Below are 21247 nucleotides of genomic sequence, written 5' to 3' on the forward strand. Positions count from 1 at the left end.
AGAATAAGAATTTAGAAACTTTTGCAGCAATTTCACACTGCCTGACTCACCTCATTGAATGAGGTGAACATCTTTGAACTTTCCTAGTGAGTTACATATAATCCAAACTGCCTGCTAATCACGGACTTTATGATATGTCACTTTAAAAGTTATCTTGTCAGCTGTCAGCAGAAGTGTTTTAAAAATCTGAGACTGTATAAGCACATATTCATAAGCACATATATCTACAGAGACATAGATAGATTGATAGACATCTGAGAAAGTACAAGCATATAAATATATATAAGCATATATACAAATGAAATTTATATATTCAAGAATTGAAATTGGTATTACTAATTTTAACATTAATTTACAGATAAAAACAAGCTTTACTGATCATTTTTATCAAGAAAATACTAACTTATGATCACAGCTGCTGTACTAACTAAACGATGACAATAAATAAGATTTCATAGAAATAAATACTGAAAAGTTTATACTTTTATTTGAAAGTATGATTCTTCATATACTGAGTTGAGTTTTGCAGCCATAATTGATGTTTAAGAGTTAAATAATAGTGTGTTATCTGAAGAGGTGGGTTGGCTAATCAATCAATGAAATTATTAAGACCTAAGAAATATTTACGCCCAAATCACAAAAAGTAAATCCAAACCAGAAGAATTATTTTTTTTTTTAAAGTACAGATCAAACAGCTACCAGAAGTAAACGTGCTTTGTGGGCTTCTTATAAAAGTAAAACGTTGAGTTGCTAAGTCAAAAAACCCACATATTTGTTGAATACTAATGAGAGACTGCAAATCAAAGATGCTTGCTTGGAAATGTTGAAAGGATCTTGTCAGACAAGGTAGTTCGACTACCTTTTTCCAGGGATACCGAAGCTCAATGTTATGCAGAATCAAATATAAAACAATCAAAGCTAGTAATATAATTTTTATTGCAACTAGACAGATGTACAATTATTTCTAAAATAGCAATTCTTTTCATGTACATGAGGTTTGAGCATGATGGTGACATAAGGAAGAATTGTTTCTTAAGTGTTCTTTGCAAAACACAACCAGCTCTAAACTATATAGAACCACGAAGGGTTAATCAACAAATGTGATTTAGAGTTTAAATTTTAGGAGTACTCTCTGATGGATTTCTGGAAAGCATTTTGGAAGAGCTGTGCCACAGTGTAAATCAATGAAGTGCTTCCTTCATCAAGAAAATCATATTACCAAAATGTTGACTAAACTAAACAGTTCACTTAGTGTAAGTTACATTAAAGCTAATGCACTAAATCTGAGAGCATTCTTTTTGCTTGTAATGGTATAGAAGCTGATTATAAACAACTACTGTGATATGGTTACTGAGGAAAAACATTCTATCAGGAATATTTGAACTTCTGGACAAACCTATCGTGTTCCTGCACAATAAGAACTAGTTTCAACATTTCAGAGATATGAGTTAGTTTGTTATGCTAATTTGTTTTTTTATCATTTGCTGTTTTAAAGAACTTAATACTTTCATTCAAATAAATGATGTGACGTGTTTTCAATGATAGACAAGATCAAAAGGCAAAAAGAATGTTAGATTAGACAGAGTTTCTCTAGAGTTTTGATTGTCCTGTAATTTAACAATAACTAATAATAAGGCTCCAAAATCACTGCAGATGGTGATTGCAGCCATGAAATTAAAAGACACTTACTCCTTGGAAGGAAAGTTATGACCAACCTAGACAGCATATTAAAAAGCAGAGACATTATTTTGTCAACAAAGATCCATCTAGTCAAGGCTGTGGTTTTTCCAGTAGTCATGTACAGATGTGAGAGTTGGACTATAAAGAAAGCTGAGCACCGAAGAATTGATGCTTCTGAACTGTGGTGTTGGAGAAGACTCTTGAGAGTCCCTTGGACTGCAAGGAGATCCAACCAGTCCATCCTAAAGGAGATCAGTCCTGGGTGTTCATTGGAAGGACTGATGCTAAAGCTGAAACTACAATACTTTGGCCACCTGATGTGAAGAGCTGACTCATTTGAAAAGACCCTGATGCTGGGCGGAATTGGGGGCAGGAGGAGAAGAGGACGACAGAGGATGAGATGGTTGGATGGCATCACCAAATCAATGGACATGAGTTTGCGTAAATTCCCGGAGTTGGTGATGGACAGGGAGGCCTGGCGTGCTGTGGTTCATGGGGTCACAAAGAGTCAGACATGACTGAGCGACTGAATTGAACTGAATTATAAGGTAAATGATGATCCTGAAATTACACTTTTGCAAAGTTATTGCAATGCCTCTTAGAGATTTTTTAGAAGGTTTTGAATTTTACTTTTCATCATAAAAATATTTATAAGCAGGAAATTCATAGAATAAATTAAAAGTGTCTATATAGGTATTTAATATATAAAACTGCCATTTTATTCATAATTTTCATTAGTTTATAGTGCAGAGACAGAAGCTATAACATTGATTCTCTATGGTTATAGCCTATGTGCATACATTATATAAACGATATAAGCTTTATAGTTATTTTCTTTTTTTCCTATATTATGTTCATTTTGACCATGTTTATTAAAATAATTTTAGGTCTGTAGAATATAATAATAAAAGCTAGCTTGCACTTTGTATGTCTTTTATTCCTTTTATTTTTATATGAATTCATGCTATATTGTATTTTACAAAAGTAGAGGTCTGTGATGGATTAGAAACTAAAAAACAAACTGGTCCTTTTCCAGAGATGATCTAAGAAGCACTCACAGATTATTTCTCTGCCTCCAGTTTGGACCATTTCTAAGCAGTTCCCAAAACAGCACTCTACTTTTCTTATACCACACCTACCCAAACCTCTGTGACATCTTCTCTGTCTTAGGCACACCACCCAAATTTACCCAGGTGGAATCAATGCAGCCTGTATATGTGACTCGTCAAGGTCAAAAACTCCAGTGATGGCAGAGGCCAGCTAGTGAAGAAACAAGTGCAGTGAGCTGAGGGAGCCAGGGACCAAGTGAGTAGTGGGGCCGCTCCCCAGCTTCAGATCAACACTTCCTACCTAGCACAGGCAAAGCCCGGGGTTGCCAGTTACTCACAATCTTTTCATGAGCAGCCAGAAATTCCAATTTTTATATAAAAACACACTCATTTAAAAATGTTCAAAAGAAATTCAGGTTTTTTACAAACCTCAAGATCAGCTAAAGAAAATGCATCTGTGGGCTAGATTTGGCCTCCTGGCCACCAACTGGAGACTGGCTAGGATTCCAGTTGATCTTGATAGAGATAGTAAGACCAGCACACGGAAAGGTCTCCTCCTTTCAAGTCCAGCCTGCAGATACATTTTGGCAGTGTCCTGTCAGCCTTTGTTCACTGATGGAGAGCAGATGATGGTGTTTCCAAAGGTGCAGAAGCACACTTCCTTCCTCAAAACAGACTGAGGCACTACCACAATAGGTCTCAGAAACCAAAGAGAGCAGGAAACAGACCTCATATGGAAAGCCACACAGGAAGCAGCAAGAGGTCCTGTAACTCTTGGGCTGGACTTCCTGGTGGCTCAGGTAAAGAGTCCACCTGCAATGCAGGAGACAAGGGTTTGATCCCTGGGTCGGGAAGATCCCCTGGGGGAGGAAATGGCAACCCACTCCAGCAACCTTGCCTGGAGAATCCCCATGGACAGGGGAGACATAGTACATGAGGCCACAAAAGAGGTGGATATGACTGAGCAACCACACAACAGCAACTCTTGGGCTACTTGGCCAGTGTACGTGCTCAGTTACTCAGTCACGTCCCACTCTACACAACCCCATGGACTGTAGCCTGCCAGACTTCTCTGTCTGTGGGATTCTCCAGGCAAGAATCCTGGAGTGGGATGCCATTTCCTCCTCCAGGATATCATCCCAACCCAGGGATTAAACCCACGTCTCCGGAGTCTCCTACACAGGTAGATGGATTCTTTACCACAGCCAGAAAAGGATACAAAACCAAGACACAGAAGTGGACAGTACAACACACCTGAGGGGAACCTCTCTGAAGGGAATTGGGAGTGAGTCTCCAAACCCCACTGGCAGGGTGGGGAGGAGGAGCAGGGCCATCCTCTCCTTCAACGCTGATTGGGAGGTGGATGTTCCACGGGACAATTTAGAGATCCTGGTAGATGCAGAGGCTTGGCACGTGGTCCATACATGACACAGCTGAAACCCCTGATAGATTTGGCCCCATAGAGATTGGCTGCCTACTCTCCCAGTTTGGCAGGTCAAGGGATACCTGAGAGTTTTCACCAGACACATATAGGCTCTGTCCCCATAATCCACTCTCAGAGATCAGGAAAGACCACGCACTCTTGTTCTCCAGGGATGTCGTGTGACTTTTCTATAACAGAGTTGAAAGTGCTATATAAGTACTGAATGGCATTGTTCTTCCACAGAGCTCTCATGGGCAAGATAAAAGATAGGGGCTCCCTCTCTGCCTCTGAAAGCCTTTTCCCAGAATCCCTTCTCCTTTTGTCCACCCCATCTATAAACTATAAGGTATCTGCCCTGAGATTCTGAGATGACCTTTTCCGTTAATCGCCATGATTATTAATGTTTTGTGGAAAGAACTCACTTGAGGTCTGAATCCCCAGTAAGCCGTAGGAGTGCCTGGTCAAATCCAGTACAATGTAGCAATGATCTCATTCTCTAGAGCTGGCTTCATTTAAAGAAATGCTTCATTCATTGGAGGAATGGGGAGGTCTGGGGTGGGAGGTGTGGTTTGCATTCATCGTGGAGCTTCAGTATCTGCAACAAGTGAACTGGGTTTCTGTGCTAGACTCTGCCTTTCCCTTTCATGTCCAGTAGTTTCAAACTCTATATTCACACAATCTCCAAAATCCCATCACAAGTCAAACGATAGAGCCCTCAATTTAAAAACTCTAACTCTGGTTTCAGCAAGCTAAGCCAACATCCAAACCCTCCCTGAGTTTTCACAGCCCTGATTGCTTGTGTCATAGATTTGGCACTTGATTATATTCAACTTAGCACATAATTATATCCCCACCCTCACAAGTTTTCCTTTCATTGCTTGTTAAGTGTTCTGCTTTCTTCTTCCTAATAACGCAGTTAGTCCCTAAACAACAGAGACCACTTTTCACCCTTCACCAGCAACCCACAGACATAACATAATGTCAGGCCAAGAGCAGACATGTGACAAGCACCTGCTGAGCTGAACAGAGCAGAACAAGTCACCAGATTCACCTTCCAACTTGCAATGTGATTGATAATGAGAAAAGGCAAGACCAACTGGGCACTGAGCTTACCCTTGTATCTTTCACTGCTGGAAAGTCATACACTTCCGCACTGGGCTTTTGATGGGAAAAGAATGGTCTTCCTGAGGCTTTAGCGTGGGCATGTCCTGGGGGACCCCTTCTAATGAGCAGTAAGGGTCTGGGTGGATAGTGACTGTGACTCATTGTCAAGCCTACGTGGGAGCCCGGGTGGCTATCATCTCATATGAAAAGTATTTCTGCTCCATCCTGCTTCCTCCCACACTCAATCTTCCTGGGTTACTCTGTTGCCATAAGCATCCATACCATGCCTTGAGTTTCCAGGCTAAGTGTGATTCTCAGAATATCAGCACCAGCAACAGGGCTTGTTGAAAATGCAGAATATTGGGCTACATCTCAGGCACACATTACAATTAGGGAAGCCCTGTTCTCAAAAGGAGCTTCCTAGGTGCCTCAGTGGTAAAGAATCCACCTGCCAAGCAGGAGATGTGGGTTCGATCCCTGGATTGGGAAGACCCTCTGGAAAAGGAAATGGCAACCCACACCAGTATTCTTGCCTGGGAAATCCCATGGATAAAGGATCCTGGTGGGCTACAGTCCATGGGGTTGCAAAGAGTTGGACATGACTTAGAGACTAAACAGCAGAGGCAGCAGCTCTGAAAAGAGCCTTGTAAGGAATCAGCCTTGAGGGGGCAGCCTGACTCTCTGAGCGAAAGCTGCACATTAATCCAGAAAACTATCCTGAACTCTAAATTATGTTTTTTTACTCAAGAGAAGGAGAAACTCAACAAAGCAGCAGCTACACAAATTATCCTCAACCCATAGGTAGGCATAGAACACAAAAGAAATTTGGCAAGCCTAACAGTAAGCAGGACGTTGCTACTAAGACTTGTAATAAACAATGCAGGTAGCCCCCCATGCACTGCTCTGTACTTCTGTCTGTTGCCATTTATGCTCCAGAACATCCAGCCTTCAGCTGAGTGCTGATCCAACATATTAGCGGGAACCTAATATGTGTCTGAAAACATATTCTAGTGAAAGTCCAAAACCACAGAGCACAACAGAGCAGACCACAAAGTACAACAGACCACAGAGCACAACAGCGGCTAACTCTTCCTAACACATGTAGAAATCACTACCGTGATTCCAAAACTCTGAAACCTGGGTTTGGTCCAGTCTATTACAGTCTACCACAACTCAGAATGTTCTTCCCTCCCTTCCACCTACAGAGGCTCTGTACAAGTTTCAAGGCTTAAGTCAAGTCCTGCTTCCTTCCCAACATCTCCCTGATCACTCCAAACCACATGGGGGACATCCTCCAATACGCTGGTGCTTCACAGTTTAATGCAGATTGCTCTCTTCAATAAAGTTGTAAGTTTCTGGAATGAGAAACTCTGTGTCTTAATTCTATTCCTCACTTAGTCCATTCCCTTGAAGGCTGCAGACACTTACAAATCATTAAATATGAGTAAACATTCTCAGACAGGACTTAGAAAGGACTGTGGAGTAGCCCATTAGTCTGAGAATCTGCAGCTTACTTCCTAACAGCCAGCACCTTCCCTCTCTACACCATCACAGCTTGGCCGTGTCCTGGGACTATACTCTCTCCAGAGGTCCTTCTAGGAGAGTCTCAGGGCACTCAGATTTCAGAACCGTGTGCAGTCCAGGTGAGTAGACTAAGACATGACCCTTGGTCTGACAGCAGCAAATGATGTTCAGCCCAGAGACCCAGCCAAGCAATTCCTCCACTTGATTGTGACTCTTGGGGAGTACTGAGCTAGTATTTCACAAGGGGAATGACAGGCCAGACAACAAGAAATGACGATAATAATAATAGCTTCAGGATGAGGCTTTTCTGTTAGGCTAACTGTATTTCTGAACTCCACTGCGAAAATAACTGCACTCCACTGTCCTCCTGGCCTTTGGCGCTATCGACTGGAAGAACACATTTTCAGACAATGTCCAAAGGTATCCACTGACCTTCCTCCTGGAAATATTATTGCTCAAAGACAAATACCATATGATATTGCTTTTATGTGGAATTTAAAAAAATGGATACAAATGAGCTTATTTGTAAAACAGAAACAGACTCACATACATGGAAAACAAATTTTTGGTTTCCTTTCACTTTTCACTTTCATGCATTGGAGAAGGAAATGGCAACCCACTCCAATGTGCTTGCCTGGAGAATCCCAGGGATGGCGGAGCCTGGTGGGCTGCTGTCTATGGGGTCACACAGAGTCGGACACGACTGAAGTGACTTAGCAGCAGTAGCAGCAGCAAGGGGTGGAAAGAGAGAAATTAGGAGTTTGAGATTAACATATACCCACTACTGTATACACAATAGATAAACAACAAGGACCTACTATATAGTACAGGGAACTATACTCAGTATCTTATAAAAATCTATAAAGGAAAAGAATCTGAAAAAGTATGTATGTATATATATATGTGTGTGTGTGTGTGTGTGTGTGTGTGTGCAAATACACATGTACACACACACACACATACACATATATATATATATCTGAATCACTCTGCTGTATGTCTGAACCTAACATGACATTGTAACATTTATAAACCAACTACACTTCAATAAACACCCCTCCAAAAAAAAGAAAAGCATGAAAAAAAAGATGATGCCTGTTATCAGAACATCTTTTTTAAAAACTAGATATGTGGATTTTCCTCCTACCTCTCTGCTATCTTCCCTAACATGAACTAAATTAGCAATATATAAACCAAATTTTAAAATCACTGAATAACCTTAAATACATAGTTGATTGAAAACATCCTGCATGCAGGGATGGGAACACCAGCTATGATTCCACCCTCCCATGATTGTCATGAAGGTCAGCCTCCTTCCCAGGACCACTGAATTCACAGTTCCAGGGACTTCAGCTCACAGAGTAGTTTCAGAAACAGGGTCCACAGAAACAGGTTGAAGTGCATACAACCAGGTTCAGAAACAGGTTGAAGTGCATACAACCTGCAGGTCATATGCGGTAGCCCTGAGCCGCCTTCTACAAATTATCTTTTATTCTTTCCAATGACTATAGACCCATACCTGACAAACTTGTAAAATATGAGGAAATTTATAATGGTTGTTAAGTCTGGAAATAAGGGAAAGTTGAATGTTTTTCTTCTAAATTGCCCTGAGTATGATGTCTTCAAGAATTATAGGCCTAGCAGGAATCCTCAGGAGTTGTTACATTTTTGTCTTAAGAATAATGTCACACAACAGGAAACCACCCTAGTCCTTCTTTAAAAAACAAACCATCTCTCCCTCAAAACATAATCCTAAAAAGGAACTGCAAAAATTCTACAGAATGATACACTCTTGCCTCTAACCTCTTTCACGCCAGGAAATCCTTCCTGATTGCTACCCTCATTACCATCTTCTATTAAAAATAGAGGCTGGTTCCATTAAGCACAAAGTTTCAGGCTCCCCACAAGTATCCATGGTCTCATACTTGGCCGGCACCTTTCTGGGCACCAGATGACTCAGTGCTGAAAGCATTCCTCCAGGTCCTTAAATGTAACCTCAGTCCTCTACTCAGTTGCTCCTTAAAAGGAGAAAACTCAGAAGTTGGTTTGTACAGGTTTGGGATCCAACAAATATCTATGGCAAATATTTGCTGTTTTTTTTTTTTTTCCCCAGCCACCTTTCATGACCTAGAAGAAGCTGCACCTGTCTTGCAGGTTAGAGAAATGAACCAAGGCACTTGATATAGAGGCAATCTTGTCATCTCAAAAAGCCAGAGGAGGAAATCCAAGTCTCAAAAGGAAAAGTCTTATGAAAAAGGTAGTGAAAGATTTACCACTTTCCTTTCTCCCTTTGAGAAAAAATCAATGGCCATTGGGTGTTTAAAGAACAAAGACTCCCTGAGAGAAGGTGAAGGTAAATATTTGCAGTAATATGTCACTGCACTTTACATAATGGGCCAGTCGTCTATGAGACCTGACACCTTTCATACCTACAGGTTGTTGGTTTTTTTCCTTGTTTGCTCTCTCGAGGTAAGCCTCTCTTAGGCTGCCAGCCACCAAAGAGGCTGCTGAATGAATACCAGGACGCTGACGGGCATTTGGCCAACATGACCTCAGACGTATTGACACACTGAGATGAGATCGTGATATAATCCAGTTTCTGCTTCACTTTCTGCCCATGAATATTCCAACGTGTGCCTCAAGGATGTGGTAAATGTTGGTTTAAGATAAAAAAGTTAAGACAAATATTAGCGTGCTACATAAAGGTACCACTTTCCATGAGAGCTTTGTTTTTCAGCATGAGCTCCCTGGATCCCATCTCCAGAGAGTCTGATCTCATCAGTCTAAAGTGCAGCCTGGGCACTACCATTTTTAAAAACTCCCCCAGTGATTCTAATAAGAGGCTCTGTCTGAGAAACACTACATTTGAGAATTGCCAGAATATTTTGTATTGTATTTGGAATGATAGATAAAACTGGCCCAATGAGCCCACACCAGATGTTAAAAGCTGAATCTGCAGGGAAATAGGGAAGGTAGGGTTTGAAGGATTAATGGCAGAAGAAGAAAGACCACCGTGCTCCAACCTGAAATCTGAAATCTGGTGAGAGACAAAACACACAAATAGTAACTCTGAGCAGGATACCCAGGTTTGATCCCTGGTCAAGAAAATATATCCCATGTAGTGCTACTAAGAGCTTGCATGCCAAAGCTAAAGATCTCACATGCTGCAAACTAAGACCCAACGCAGCCAAATAAATACTAAAAAAAGAAAAGAAAAAAAAAAGTCACAGGACACCTAGGAAAAATTTAGTAAAAAGTCAGTAAGGTCTCTAGACAATCCAACTTCTGCTCTGGGACCTGGGAATTGATGACAATCCCTTCCCATTCTCCATGGTGGGCCCTGATGTTGGATTTTCCACATGAAGAAATTATCTAAAAGGAAGTTTAAAAAAAAAGAAGGAAACACTGAACAGAGCACTAATGACCTATGGGACAGTATCAAACAGTCAAATATATACATAAACAGAGTTTCTAAAGACACAAGGATTGTGGCAGGAGTAATGGCTGCACATTATAAGCATATAGTAACAAATTCTGGAAAAGGAAGATAAAGGAAATATCATAAAACAGCTGAATAATATATAGAGATATAACAAGAAAAATGAAGGCTGACTTTTTAAGAAAAACAATGTAGTCCTACTTAAAAAAAAAGTCTATTAAGCTAATACTCTATATATCCAGTAATAATATCCTTCAACATAAAGGCAAAATAAAGATGTTTTCATACAAATTGAAGCTGAGTGAATCTACTGTCCACAAAACTATAGTGCAAGAAATGCTAAACCAAGTTCTTCAGGCTGAAGTAAAATGATACCACTTTGGAAACTGGCAATTTGTTCTTATGCTGCTGCTGCTAAGTCGCTTCCGTAGTGTGACTCTGTGCGACCCCAGAGACGGCAGCCCACCAGGCTCCCCCGTCCCTAGGATTCTCCAGGCAAGAACACTGGAGTGGGTTGCCATTTCCTTCTCCAATGCATGAAAGTGAAAAGTGAAAGTGAAGTCACTCAGTCGTGTCCGACCCTCAGCGACCCCATGGACTGCAGCCTTCCAGGCTCCTCCATCCATGGATTTTCCAGGCAAAAGTACTGGAGTGGGGTGCCATTGCCTTCTCCGATTTGTTCCTATAGGAATGTTTAAAAGTGGCTGAAATGGTAAATGAATGGGTAAATATATAGTACTGCTTTTTTCTAGTTTCTTTGAAAGATATTTGCTTAAAGTAAAAGTAAAGAACACTGTATTTGAGTGGTTATAATGTATAGAGTAGCAAATTATATGACAGCAATTTGAAAAAAGAACAGGGAAGGCAAATGGAATTAAAATGTTGTAACCTTACATTATACATAGAGAGATAGTATATCAATTCCAGATATACTGTTAGTTACGTACATATATTATAGACCCTTGAGCAAATACTGAAGGATAAAGTAAAAAGATGAAAATAAAAGGTCAAGAGAAGACACACAATAGGACATTTTATATATTTTAATATATATGATATATTTAAATATATATATTTGAGAAAGGATATGTATTCAGGCTATACAAAGAATTTTTACAATTAAGTAGTCGTTAAAAAGACAACCCACTAAAAATGGGCCAAAGATTTGAATAGACATTTAACAATAGAAGATATAAAGATGTTCAACATCATTAGTCATCAGGGAAATGCAAATTAAAACCAAAATGAGAAATCCCATGGAAAGAGGAGCCTGGCAGGCGATAATCCATGGAGTTGCGAGAGTCAGACATGACTTAGAGACTAAACTACCACCATTACACACCTGCTACAGTGGTTAAAATTAAAAAGCCTAAAATGCCAAATATTACTTATAATCCTGCAATTCTCAGTGTTTACCCAAAAGAAATGAAAACATAGGTCCACAAATTAGGTTGTACATGAATATTCATTGTACTTTTATTAATAATAGCTGAGACCCAAAAACAAGAGGAAAATGAATAAACTAATTCTGGTATATTTATACAGCACAATATGACCAAATGACAATAACAAAAAGGAATGAACTACGATTCATGCAAGAACATGGATGAACGTCAAGGACAGTGCATTGAAGAGGTGGGAGGGAAGACAGACACACAGGAAGTCCATGGTGCATGATTCCTTTTTGCAATATTCAGAAATAGGCACACAGGCAAAATCAATCTGGGCGGATAAATCAGAACAGACAAGATATTTGAAAGGAATTTTTTTTTTTCCCAAATGTAGCTCAAATGGTCAGAATTTGGCCAAAGTGAAAGTTGATATTCAGAGCCTGATAGGAATTTTTTTTTTAATCCTTTTTATTTTATGTTGGAGTATAGCTGAAAATGGGACTTCCCAGGTGGTGCTAGTGGTAAAGAGCCTGCTTGCCAATGCAGGAGACATAAGAGATGTGGGTTTGATCCCTAGGTCAGGAAGATCCCCTGGAGGAGGGCATGGTAACCCACTCCAGTATTCTTGACTGGAGAATTCCATGGACAGAGGAGCCTAGCGGGCTACAGTCCATAGAGTGGCAAAGAGTCAGACACAAAAGTGACTTAGCAGGCATACAGAGCAGATAACAATGTCCGGATAGCTTCAGATGGACAGCAAAGAGATTCAGCCATATACATACATGTATCCATTCTCCTCTGGCAAACTTCCCTTCCAAAAACCTGAAAGGAACTTTTTAAAAGCCTTCTCTTCTAAGCTAAAATGAAACTATATACCCAAAGTGAATGAAAACCATTCCAGAGACAAACAGCTCTAACTCTGGAATGTAGGTAGAATCTTTTGGTTTCTTTTTAGTTCAAGATTTTCTCCCTAATAGTGGAAAGCATATTTGAAGATAATGTAACTAGATTGGGGGTGGTGGGGTATCAGCCTTGATATCATTCAGATTGCAACCCAATTCTTTGAGAAATTAAAGGCAACTGTCCTACAACTGGTAGAACTTATATAGCAGCTTGAATCTTCACAAGAATAGGAAATATCCACCTCTCCTTTTTACCAATTCCAAAACCTCCCCCTATTCATTTCAAAAGGCTTATAGGTATTATAAAAATTCTGGTCTCAGAAAATGAAAGTCCTTCCTGAAGGAATTGATATTCTTTCTCTGAGTCTTTGTTGCTTCCCTGGTGCCTCAGATGGTAAAGCATCTGCCTGCAATGCAGGAGAAGTCAGCCGTTTGATTCCACAAATGGGAAAGATGGCAAAGTCCACCAATGGTCTCAACATTCATTTCTCCTGCTCTCTTTAGTAACAGAAATCAGGGCTTCCCCAGTGGCTCAGACAGTAAAGAATCTGCCTGCAATGTGGGAGACCCAGGTTCAATCCATGGGTTGAGAAGATCCCCTGGGGAAGGAAATGGCAACCCACTCCAGTATTCTTGCCTGGAGAATCCTCATGGACAGAGGTGCCTGGCAGGCCAAGGTACATGGGGTCGCCAACTGAGAGACTTCACTTTTCTTTCTGAGCCTTTGAGATGTAAATATTCTACCGGTTTTCCCTAGAGAGCCACCTCTTTGAAATGCAAACTTCAAGTAAGTAAATTCTTATCCGAAGGAAAAAAAAGGAGGGTCTATTTGGAAACTAGGTAAATGGAAAATCTTTAAAGCCTTCTCCATAAATATTAATAAAAAGTTTAAGCCATCAGAGCAGGTAAGCTTAATTTATTCCATTTGCCAGAAACAACATTTGAATCCAACTCTTTTGCAAACTTGTGAGTTTTTCATTATCATACTTATCTTATGGTTAAATTTTTAAAATGAAAGCTGTAAGATCTGTTTGCCCATTATTAGTGTGTTTACGTATGTATGTCACAAATGTGTGATATTTTTCGACCTTCAGAGGATACTGTCATAATTAATTTGTGTGTGTGTATGCTCAGGCTCTCAGTTGTGTCAGATTCTGTGACACCATGTACTGTCCTTCCCCCAGGTTCCTCTCTCCAAGGGATTTCCCAGGCAAGAATACTACAGTGGGTTGCCATTTCCTTCTCCAGGGATCTTCCGGACCAGGGATTTAACCTATGTCTCTGGCGTTGGCAGGTGGATTCTTTACCACTGATCCACTTGGAAAGCCCATATAAAGAGCTCTATTTAACTGACTTAAGGAGAGTTAAGTATTTGCATAAATTAAGTATAGTCTGAGGAATATAGAAATTAAGCCAAATGTTATTCAAGGTCATGTGATCTAGGACAATTTGGGAGAAAACAAACAAGTTTGTTGGCCTGATTAAAACAGGTATTCTTTAGAGTTATCAATGTTAAAAATAATGCAGACATGAAACTTTCATTCTACCTGCTGCTGCTACTGCTAAGTCGCTTCAGTCGTGTCCGATTCTGTGCGACAGCATAGATGGCAGCCCACCAGGCCCCGCTGTCCCTGGGATTCTCTAGGCAAGAACACTGGAGTGGGTTGCCATTTCCTCCTCCAATGCATGAAAGTGAAGAGTGAAAGTGAAGTCGTCCAGTCGTGTCCGACTCTTAGCGACCCCATGGATAGCTTAAGATGATGGTTAGATGTTTGGTGTTTCATGACACTTCTAAGAGTAATATAAGCATAATTGTTAAGAACTGTTGGGGCCAGTGTGAGGAAACCAAGAGAGACTCCATCCTGAAGCCTGTCATCCATCTTAAAGACTGGATGTGAACTGGGCCTGAGCCCTGACCTAGAGTGAGGAAACCATTGCTAGTGAAAACCAGGTCTCCTGGAGACTTCCCTCCCTACAGATGACAGACAGAGATTGTAGTTGAGGTCAGGCTGTCCCTATTAGATTAACCATGGAAACATCCCCTCTTGATGTATAATCATCATTCCCCTCTTTAACCTTAATTGTTTGTTCTCCTAGCACCTACTTGTTGTAAAACTCAATCATATACAAAAAAGAGGTTGCTAACACATAATCAGTCATGTAGTTGGGGAGTATAAAACTGGGCCTCTCAGAAACATCAGAGTCCTTGTTGGGAATTGATTCCCCTTGGACCCGCTGGCATAATAAACTGTACTCCACTGTCTTGAGTGTCCTCCGACGTGTGTTTTGTGACTCTGGATTCCACAATGTTTCTGGTGCATCGGCCAGGAAGCCGTTGGAGAGACAGGCCCATTGAGCCTCTGCCTGCCACTCACTTGGATGAGAGCCTCTGGGAGGAGAAGGTGCCTCCCACTCCAGATCGGCTCTTGTTTTAGTGACTTATCCTTCCAGGTGGACTTCACAAGACTGTGGACAACAGAAGGGAAGCATGCAGGTAGGTCCCACTATAGTAGTGGAAAAGGGGGCCTGATAACCAACCCCTTGAGGCTAGATGAGTCTACGGCAGCTGTGTCCTCATAGGCTCAGTGGTAAATTGTTTATTGAAGTAAGTGATACTCTGTTAACTAGGCCTGTACTGACTGACTGCCAACGTATCTTTTGTTTCCCAAGGGACTGTCCCCTTTGCCTAGGGACTCAGGGACCTCCCGAGCGTTGCTTGGGGTTGGATTGGGAACTGTGGTTTTGGACGCACGTTTGCCTGCACCAACCAGTGATAAGACAGTCTTGGATTTCACAAGGATCAGACTTGTGCAGAGAAGAGTAGGTGGAAGCCTTAATTTATTGGATCTGGTTGGCTACCAAGAGAGCAAGAGGGGCACAAGAGGTATTATACAAGGAAAGTGAGAGCAGGATGTGTAGCGGAGAATCCAAGCCTACCATTCTTGGATGCATGACTAAAAACTTCAGAAAGGGCTTTGGAGGAGACTATGGCATAAAGTTCACCCTAGACAAGCTTAAAAACTTTTGTGAGATAGACTGGCCAAGCTTTGGGGTAGGATGGCCCTCAGAGGGAACCCTAAAATTGGACAAAGTTCGGGCTGTGTACTCCGTGGTAACCAGCCAGCCAGGCCACCCAGGCCAGTTTCTGTACATTGACTCATGGCCACTAATTGCACAAAACCCACCCCCTTGGGCCCGGGTACGTTATGTTAAAAAAAGAGAAAGCAAGATTTTGCTGGTGTAGGCAGAACCCACGCAAGAAAAGCTGGAAAAAAATATATCTTGATCCAGAGGAAGAGGAGCTCCCACTTCCTCCCCCCATACTGGGGAACACAATGGGGAGTCCCAGGGCAGGAAGAGGAAATAAGAAAAGAGGGAGATTTTCCTCCCTCACCTCCTCCGGAGAAGGAGGCTCCTTTCCCTCCTATTGTGCCACCGAGTGTGATGGGAGCGACTGCACCAGCATTATACTCCCCCTCCCCGGTTCAGAAGAAGGAAAAAAGTGAGAGCCCTTGTTCAGAGGCGGCTGAGGTCTACAAAGAAACCTCAAGAGAAAGTGGTTTTGCAGATGCCTCTTAAGGAAGTCCAAGCAGCACCACAGGTGGGGTCAGACTGGCCCATTCACCCTGGCTCCCCTTCTCTTTACTACCAGCTGTTCTCTGTAGACAAGGAAAGGGGGCTATTAATTGCAACTGACAAAAAGATGAAAAATAAAGAGGAAATTCTGCTGCTGTTGGAAGCAGTGTGGGAACCCACTGCAGTGGCCACCAGTGGTTGGACACACCTCAGGCAAAAGGGAACTGGCCGACCGAGTGGCAAAGCAAGCGGCCACCCAGGACAAGAGAGCAACAAAACTTACGGAGACGCCTGTGGTGTCTCGCCTACTAACCGCCCAAATGGTCCCAGTCTATGACAAGGGCAAAAAGCCACCTGGGCATGAACTGAGCAAGATTTTAGCTTGCTATTTTGTCATACCATGTCTAATAGCCTTGTGTGCAGATGTAAGCCACTGATGCCTAACCTGTGCCAAGAATAACCTGTCTCCCAAGGAGACCGCTCCTTCTGAGATACAAATTAAAGGGGACCGCTCCATTTAAACATCTAGAAGTGGACTTCACTGAGGTAAATCCATGCTGAGGATACAAACATTTGCTGGTTATAGTATGTACTTTTACAGGATGGGTAGAAGCTTACCCCACTAAGACTGAAAAAGCTAAGGAAGTGGCCCAATTCTTGCTGAGAGACATTATTCCTAGGTTTGGGTTCCCTCTGAGTATAGAATCAGATAATGGGCCCGCATTTGTGGCTGAATTACTCCAACTGATCTGTAAAGCAGTAAATATTAAGTGGAAACTACATACAGCATACAGGCCACAAAGCTCAAGAATGATTGAGAGAATGAACCAGATCATCGAGGTGACTTTGGCAAAATGGGTGCAAGAAACTGGCACCCCCCTGGATGGATGTGCTGCCATTAGTGTTAATGAGGATCAGAATAACCCCCACACAAGTATTCCCCCTATGAGATAAAGTTTGGGAGGCCTTCCCCACTTATTCAGGAAGTAAAGGGAAATTTATTACAAAGAGGAGGGATGGTGGTGTGTCACGGCAACTGGAACAGTTGAGGAAGGTGATCCATGACATCACCCCTTATGTTCAAAAAGAAAGAATTCCCTTTTCTTTACGTACTACTGTACACCCATAATCATCAGGAGATTTAGTATGCATAAAAGATTGAAAGTGGCAGACATTATCCCCCACCTGGAAAGGGTCATACACTACTGTACTAACCATTCCCACTGCAGTTAAAGTTGCAGGTATTAATTACTCCCTAGATTCACCACACCCAGCTCAAGATAGCAGCAGAGGAAAAGGGACCTTGGACTGTTCATCCTGACCTGAAGGAACCACTGAAGACCCGACTTGTCTTTGATCAGTGGCCACAGATCCAGGATGTAGCCGCTGCGAACAATTCTGCTGTTCCTGATCAGCAGGATGATCCTACCGGGACTGCAAACTCAGGATAATGTGTTCCTGTCCTGGGCCCACTCATATACAAACTTCCATAATACTTCTAATTGTTAGGTTTGTGGGGCCATGCCTTTGTCAGTGATGGATGGACTTTCTTCATGGGTGTCTCCCCTATGCAGAACGGACTTTAGCTCCCTCTGCTCATTTTTGAGACAGCAATGAGAGGCATTTGCTTCCTTGGTAACTACAACCTGTCACTTCTTACTTGGTGTAACCTGGACTTTAATCAAATTGATCAAGGCCATGAGGTGACATTTGAGGTAAATGCAAGCCTTAAAAAAATGACCAAAGCCTATACTTTTTACTTAAAAAAAAAAAAAAAAAAAAAAAAGAATGAGAACTCAATGGCTAGTCAGAAGGGCAATCCATCAGGTAATCTGAACAATTTTACCAGATATGGGATGAGTATTTTTCGATGATTTCAGAAAAAGGTCAACTTATCGTCCCTGCCCCTATCTGTTGGGAACAAAAGGAACAAGAAGTTGGATTTGGTGACCATTCCTTGGATTCAAAACAATTAAAATATGTGTGATACTTGTCCTCTGAGCAATGTGAACAAATATTAGAGGTCTCTTATTGCCTAAATTTACCAGCTCAATGGCCTGGCTCAGACTAGAAGTACAACCCTGGGATCCAATGGGTGGCCCCTAATGGCACCCAATGGCTGTGTGGATCAAATTTATGGCCTTGGCTTCCAGTTGGTGCGGTCAGCTACTGCACATTAGGATTTGCCTTTGCTCATGGAAGTATTAAACCATCTTTATAACAAGCCCCAGTAAATTCTCCTTATTGACATGTTGGGTGCAGAGACATTACTTTGTTAACAAAGGTCTGTCTAGTCAAGGCTATGGTTTTTCCAGTGGTCATATATGGATGTGAGAGTTGGACTATAAGGAAAGTTGAGCGCCCAAGAATTGATGCTTTTGAACTGTGGTGTTGGAGAAGACTCTTGAGAGTCCCTTGGACTGCAAGGAAATCCAACCAGTCCATCCTAAAGGAGATCAGTCCTGGGTGTTCATTGGAAGGACTGATGTTGAAGCTGAAACTCCAATACTTTGGCCACCTCATGCGAAGAGCTGACTCATTGGAAAAGACCCTGATGCTGGGAAAGATTGAGGGCAGGAGGAGAAGGGGATGACAGAGGATGAGATGGTTGAATGGCATCACCGGCTCAATGGGCATGGGTTAGGGTGGACTCCAGGAGTTGGTGATGGACAGGGAGGTCTGGCGTGCTGCAGCTCATGGGGTTGCAAGGAGTCGGACATGACTGAGGGACTGAACTGAACTGAACAGGTTGGGTGGGCAAGGTCTGTGGTGATTAAAATAAAAGCTCTAACTAACTTCATGAAACAGGCCCTCCTGGACAACGCAAAGGCAATCCAAGCTTTAAATGAAGAACAATTATAAATGAGAAAGGCAATGACTCAAAATCGGATGGCTTTAGACATGCTTACAGCTGCCAAGGAGGGACCTGTGCTATAAGTAAAACTGAATGTTGTGTACATATCCTTGATTTACCTGGCAATATACCAGCCATTCTAGACTACATGATAAACCAGGTAGAAGCGATGTCTAATGATAATCCTTCTTTTTAGACGTTGGTATTTTCTTGGATTGGAGATTGGTTGGCAATTTCTTGGTGATTGGTAGAAAAATCTTTTGTAATTATTTTGTTAATCATTATATTGTTAATTTTGGGGCCTTGTATTCTCCAGTGTATAACTTGATGTGTAACCTCCAGACTGGCAGCCCTGCTGCAGTTACATAGTCCCCATGTGCAGTACTTACCCATGACTGATGCCCATCATTAAAGATAAGATGAGTATCAAGAGGCAGGAATGTTGGGACCAGTGTGAGAAAAGCAGTAGAGACTCCATCTTGAAGCCTGTCATCCATCTTAAAGACTGGACGTGAACTGGGCCTGAGCCCTGACCTAGAGTGAGGAAACCATTGCTAGTGAAAACCAGGTCTCCTGGAGACTTCCCTCCCTACAGATGACAGACAGAGATTGTAGTTGAGGTCAGGCTGCCCCTGTTAGATTAACCATGGAGACATCCCCCCTTGATGTATAACCATCATTCTCCCCCTTTAACCTTAACTGTTTGTTCTCCTAGCACCTACTTGTTGTAAAACTTAATCATATACAACAAAGAGATTGCTAACATATAATCAGTCATGTAGTGGGGGGTATAAAACTGGGCCTCTCAGAAACATCAGGGTCTATGTTGGGAACTGATTCCCCTTGGACCCACTGGCATAATAAACTGTATTCTACTGTCTTGAGTGTCCTCTGAGGTGTTTCGTGACTCTGGATTCCACAACAGAATAACTATATTAAGTAGATGTATTGAAGGTAAAAGTTCATAAATGAACTTTTCAATGATAACTTTGCTTCATGATATGTCTACTTAAAAAATAGTTTTCGAAAACTTTTTGGTAATTTGAAACCTCAAAGTTATACTGAAATAAGTTAAATGATGGATATTGTGAATGAAATATATTGCCTGCTATATCATAAACAAAGGATGTTGAAGCCATCAAGCCATCACATTACAGATGCCCTAATGGTGAGCCCTGAGGGAACTCAGGGTAGAATCATAATGCCTGCCATCAAACCACCCAACTTTGCAGCCGCTCCAGTGCAAACTCAGGGTGAGAAAACACAGAAAACAGGTCATAGAGAGAGCTGAGGTGTACATCAAAAGAATGATTTCAGTGAGCCCAGACTCTTGGATTTCCCCACACATAGAAAAGTGGTAAATTCCTTAACTTGAGATATCTGATTTTCAATTAACAGTAATCTTTTGATGTTCCAACTATCTGGTCTTTGTTACAAAAACTCCTATATATATCCTGGCTCCTCCCTTCGAGTCCTTTGGACAGGAAGGAGATCAAATCAGTCAATCCTAAAGGAAATTAACCATGAATAGTCATCAGTAGGACTGATGCTGAAGCTGAAACTCCAATACTTTGGCCACTTGATGCAAAGAGCCAACTCATTGGAAAAGATACTGATCCTGGGAAAGATTGAGGGCAGGAGGAGAAGGGGACAACAGAGGAGAGATGGTTGGACAGCATCACTAACTCAACGGACATGAGTTTGAGCAAATTCTGGGAGACAGTGAAGGACAAAGAAGACTGGTGTGCTGCAGTTCATGGGGTCGCAAAGAGTTGGGCATGACACAGCAATTGAACAACAACAATTCTTTCCTCTTCAGAGCAGTCTCTCAGAGCTAGCTGAGAGGCTTACTCCTGAGGAAATCCTCAGTTTTGTCAACAAAATAAAACATAGCTCTCAGCTTTTACACTGTGAAATTTTTTTCAGTAGACAACATTCACTGAATATCTACATCATTTCCAAATAACATAAAATACTGAAACATTAATTACTAAATATGGGTTTATTCACATTTGACTTCCTATTGCAAAAGAACTAAAGATATTTGGGTTTACTGGCAAATGTTTTGTTTCACATTGAAAAATTTACTGTGAAGAAGTATATACTTCTAGAAATCGCGAAATGTATTTACAAATTTGTCAATTCACAGAATGTTAGGGTAACAGTGTACAACTTCTTATTTTTTAGTTTTACTAGGAATTAATGATTTAAAAATTCTAATTAATATATATAACTAAAACTATTATAAAAAAAAAAATTCCCTAGTGGCTCAGATGCAAAGAATCTACATGCAGTGTGGGATACC

The 21247-nt window shown here is 41.5% G+C and overlaps 1 protein-coding gene across 43 annotated transcripts in view; it reads right to left on the reverse strand.

The window, feature by feature from the left end:
* The window catches only part of LOC129621202 (uncharacterized), a 488210-nt gene that overhangs the window by 142325 nt on the left and 324638 nt on the right, over nucleotides 1-21247 (reverse strand). For 34 of the 43 annotated variants that reach the window (XR_008699138.1, XR_008699137.1, XR_008699139.1 and 31 more), the window contains one exon: nucleotides 19332-19476. The exons of 7 other annotated variants lie outside the window; for them this stretch is intronic. Coding sequence is in view for 1 of the 36 variants with exons in the window: in XM_055537344.1 (XP_055393319.1) it covers nucleotides 7401-7492; nucleotides 19332-19476 (237 nt within the window). In the remaining 35 variants the exon portion in view is untranslated. Of the gene's footprint in view, nucleotides 1-7400; nucleotides 7493-19331; nucleotides 19477-21247 lie in introns of all 43 variants that reach the window. 2 more of the 43 variants (XR_008699097.1, XM_055537344.1) reach the window with 1 other exon arrangement.

This window comes from Bubalus kerabau, chromosome 10, assembly GCF_029407905.1.
Source record: "Bubalus kerabau isolate K-KA32 ecotype Philippines breed swamp buffalo chromosome 10, PCC_UOA_SB_1v2, whole genome shotgun sequence".
NCBI classification, from domain to species: domain Eukaryota; kingdom Metazoa; phylum Chordata; class Mammalia; order Artiodactyla; family Bovidae; genus Bubalus; species Bubalus kerabau.